Below are 3761 nucleotides of genomic sequence, written 5' to 3'. Positions count from 1 at the left end.
CTCGTAACTTGAATGGGATTGGCTGGTCGGACGATTGACTGATTTTGTCATCCAATGAAAGAAAGCCTTGGGGAGCAGGTTTGTCTCCCTGTAACCAGACCCTCACACCAAGCTCCTCCAGTGCCGGTAAGATTTCCATTGTTGCCTCCAGTAAAGCATCGCCTGATATGGAAAGTATGAGCGATTCAAGTATTAAGATACGTGTACATAACAAGATGATTTTCTTTTGGGACAAATTTACTTGCATGAAGTGTAAGCAAAATTGATGGAAACCTTAGTCTACTGGGAAAAGACCCCCTTCATGTACTATAGACAGCCCCTCTCTCAATAGTCTCTAGAAGTATTCAATTTCTATTCAACTGTATCCTGGGATCCTACGAGCAAAGGTGAATGACCTACATGTTGTTGACTTGCAGCCTGTGAGGGGGTGAGCAAGGTCGTACCTTCAAAACAAAAATCTCACCTTGTCCCACAATGAGAGCCTTCGTATCTGCCTCCGTGACGCAGTGCAACAGGGACTTGCTCCGATGGTTGGTGTTCAGGAGCGCGATCTTTACCCCCAACTTCGCCAGGCCCAGGTAGGTCCAGACGAAGGCTGGCTCGTTGTAAACCAACATGGCGACGTTGTCGCCGGGATTGAAGCCGGACTCCCCGCGGAAGTAGTTGGCCACCTTGTTGGACATGACGTCCATGTCCCTGTACGTGTAGAGCTGGTCCTCGAACAGGACGAAGGGCTTGTCTGGCTGGAGCTGAACCTGGTGGAGGAAACGGTCCACTGGGGAGACGGGGGGGCTGGGCTGTAGTGTACCGCCTAATGCTTAGGTCACATTTGAAACGGCGCCCGTTCGGCGTGTCCTCGGTGTAGACGCCGGCCGGCGTCATGACGCCGAGCGTGCGCCGACGGCCAGGGTCACAATGAAATGTTCCTTTACGGCTCCCTGTCGGGGCCTGGTTGTGCTCCGGCCGGTGGCTTCTAATTAATATTCATAAACTTTTGATCCCCTTGGCGGCCGGTTTCTGTCAGGGACCCGTCCGGTGCCCGGTCAGTCTCCCGTCTTGACTCGTGCGGCTTGCGGTAGGGTGCCGACCGGCTTTTACAGTTCAGCCGGGCAGCTGTCAGGTCCCTGGCGGGGTCCAGGGAGGATCCTGGCGCGTCCCTGGCGGGATCCCGTCGTGTTTGTCAGCCGGTATGTATATATAAGCGCTGCACTGCCTGCTATCATTGCGACTTTAAATAGATGTTTCACGACCCCCTACAACGTGTAGGCCCATCCATCGAGAAAAGTCCGGAGCAAGTGCTTTTTTGGTGAATGCCCTCTACTTCTTGACACATTTCAATGTATCCATAATGTTATATAATAACAGCAAATTTAGATATTACAGTCCAGTCTGTATGTAACACTTCTGTTCAATTCTATCCAGTGCCAGACAGCCCTTGCCAGCAGGCCTAAAACTCGCCATTACCCTACGTTTCCTGGCGACCGGGAACAGCTACCGATCCTTGGAGTTTCCCTTAAGGGTAGCCCACATGCAACACAATGTCACTGTTCTGAAGTACATGTACATTTTGTATGCCGGGCTATCGTCTCGGCTGTTTTACATTGCCCATCGGCATTCTGACACACAAGTACACGGTGTAACACACGCGTGATGAACTGTGCGACGTAATCTGAACAAGGAGTTTACATATGTCCCATATAACCCCATTTTCCTTACCACCTTATGCACTTATCAGCACATGTGACGTCATAATCTTAGGCAGGTGCCTGTTCGGCCGCCCAACGGGTTCCGGGCAGTGAGGTTACGGTGTCGCTTCGGCGTATTTCGCCGAACGGGGCCCGAAGTGATTTTAACTCTGAGTTAAAATCGATTCGGCGACCGCGCGGGGCCAAAAATAGGCCGGCAGCCGTCGGGAAGCCCGCCGGTCTCCGTCCAGGTCCCGTTCGGTAGTGCCAAAAAACACGCCGAACACGCGCCGAGCGGGCCCCTTTCTTAAATTGTGACCTAAGCATAACGCGGGATATCGGGCCTCGGAACGTCCGAATAAACTTCAGGTCCGATCGTATCTGGGGGTACAAGACATTGAGAGCCGCCACGGCGGTGGAGATACCACCAACAGCCGCATACAGAGCAGCCTCTGCCGGCTTAACCATGGTGTTTTACACGAGCACAGAGCGATTCAAGTGCTCTCTGTTCGGATACGACTTCCGCGAAGTTCACTGTGGCGTCCGACCCCTGACCTTTGTCGTAGGCAAGTTGAGGCCATTGACCTCTTTCGTCAAGGACACACAATGCAGTATTTACTGTAGTATTTATGTCTATAGAGTAGTAAGAAAAACATTTGTTTCAATTTGTTGCAAATGTTTCAAAAAAATTCTTCTGCACGCGATAGAGAGGTGGCGATTGTACTGTCTTGTACATTGCCTGAACGCCAGGCTCGGTTTTCACGGCCAGCTCCTAGGCTCCAGGGCAAATTGCCAGGGTCTAACTCAGGGGGCTGTGTTTTTGTAAAGTTTCATCGGAAGCATATTCACGACCCTAAAGCCCAGGCGCTAGCTAACACATATGTAGGCCAACAGTCACATGATTATCGCCTTGAAACAAAGTAAGTCGTCCTGATTCCGGTCCGGCCTATGCTGCATGCAATCTGAGGAACATCTAGGGCTGCATCATGGTAAAGCAATACGTAGACTTCAGCCTATGAAACATATGAGAGATTCTTTATTGACACAACAAAAAAGTACAGAGACTTTTGTATGGTCTTCTACAACTTAACTAAAGATCTAACAAAGCTAAATACATGTGTGGATAACGTCATCTTACGTACAGAGTATATGTATGATGTAACAATAAAGGTTAACTATTCTCTAACACGTGTTCTCTAAGATGGAAACATTCTTTAATGTATTTTCCTATTTGAACACTGTATTGGTTATCTCCCCTGAGAATGTAGTTGCATTTATCTATAGCATCTAACGTATTGAAATCAATTGAACAAGCGGAAAGAAAGGTGAACAGCAATAGGCGCTTATCAATGTATAGTGTACAATCCATTATAATATCAGGGCGTATACTGAGTCCATTTGCAAACAGAATCTTCTTTTAAAGGAACGGAGTCGTGGGGATTTTAGGTTGATGTAAAATCGCCCTCTGTTGGCTCGATAATGCAATTCATCGACCCGTAAAAGGAAAACAGGAAAGACCTCGACCTTCCCATCTATTGACCAGGGCACATAGACCTTGTGTCTCGTGCAACGAATATCTCGGTCAATGTAGCAGGTTATTTAGTTTTTATGTACTTTCATTTGTCTACAATAAAATTCCCGTTTAGATAATTGTCTTTGTTACTCCGTGAAGGAGGTCAGGACCTCCGGACGGAGTGTTGTAATCGGCTGATTTTTCATGTTCGCAGTCAAAACACTGGGTTCTCTTTGTGTAATCGGCACGCAATTTTATACGCCGTCTGCGGGCATGCCCGTGTTGATGCACGAATGTGTATTTTTGCCGTTGCTGCTTTCGCGGTCAATGTAATATCGCAGACGCACCCCTACAATTACGAGGCGAATTGGAATGGTCCAGAAAAACGCGTTGTTTGGAATAGCAGTGGGGGGGGGGTAAAAGTTCATGCAGATACGGGGTGGTTTTTATAAGTGGTTCCAGATGTTTTTGCCCATGGTTAAGAGATGCCAAGTTTTTTGGAAGATGTTCGCAGCCAAAACGCATTCTTCCGTACGTCGCATTTCTGTGTAATTTCGCATGTG

General features: G+C 48.3%; 1 protein-coding gene across 1 annotated transcript in view; it reads right to left on the bottom strand.

Moving 5' to 3' along the window:
- LOC109474780 (very long-chain acyl-CoA synthetase-like) overlaps nt 1-2153 on the bottom strand; it is a 6180-nt gene extending 4027 nt beyond the window's left edge. The window contains exons 1-3 of the mRNA XM_019775141.1: nt 2016-2153; nt 464-797; nt 9-162 (exon numbers count right to left, since the gene is read on the bottom strand). Coding sequence (XP_019630700.1) covers nt 9-162; nt 464-797; nt 2016-2153 — 626 coding nt within the window. The remainder of the gene's footprint in view (nt 1-8; nt 163-463; nt 798-2015) is intronic.
- Nucleotides 2154-3761: the final 1608 nt, after the last annotated feature.

This window comes from Branchiostoma belcheri, unplaced genomic scaffold, assembly GCF_001625305.1.
Source record: "Branchiostoma belcheri isolate BF01 breed outbred unplaced genomic scaffold, Haploidv18h27 scaffold32, whole genome shotgun sequence".
Classification (NCBI taxonomy): Eukaryota; Metazoa; Chordata; class Leptocardii; order Amphioxiformes; family Branchiostomatidae; genus Branchiostoma; species Branchiostoma belcheri.
This window is presented reverse-complemented; position numbering and strand designations above follow the sequence as displayed.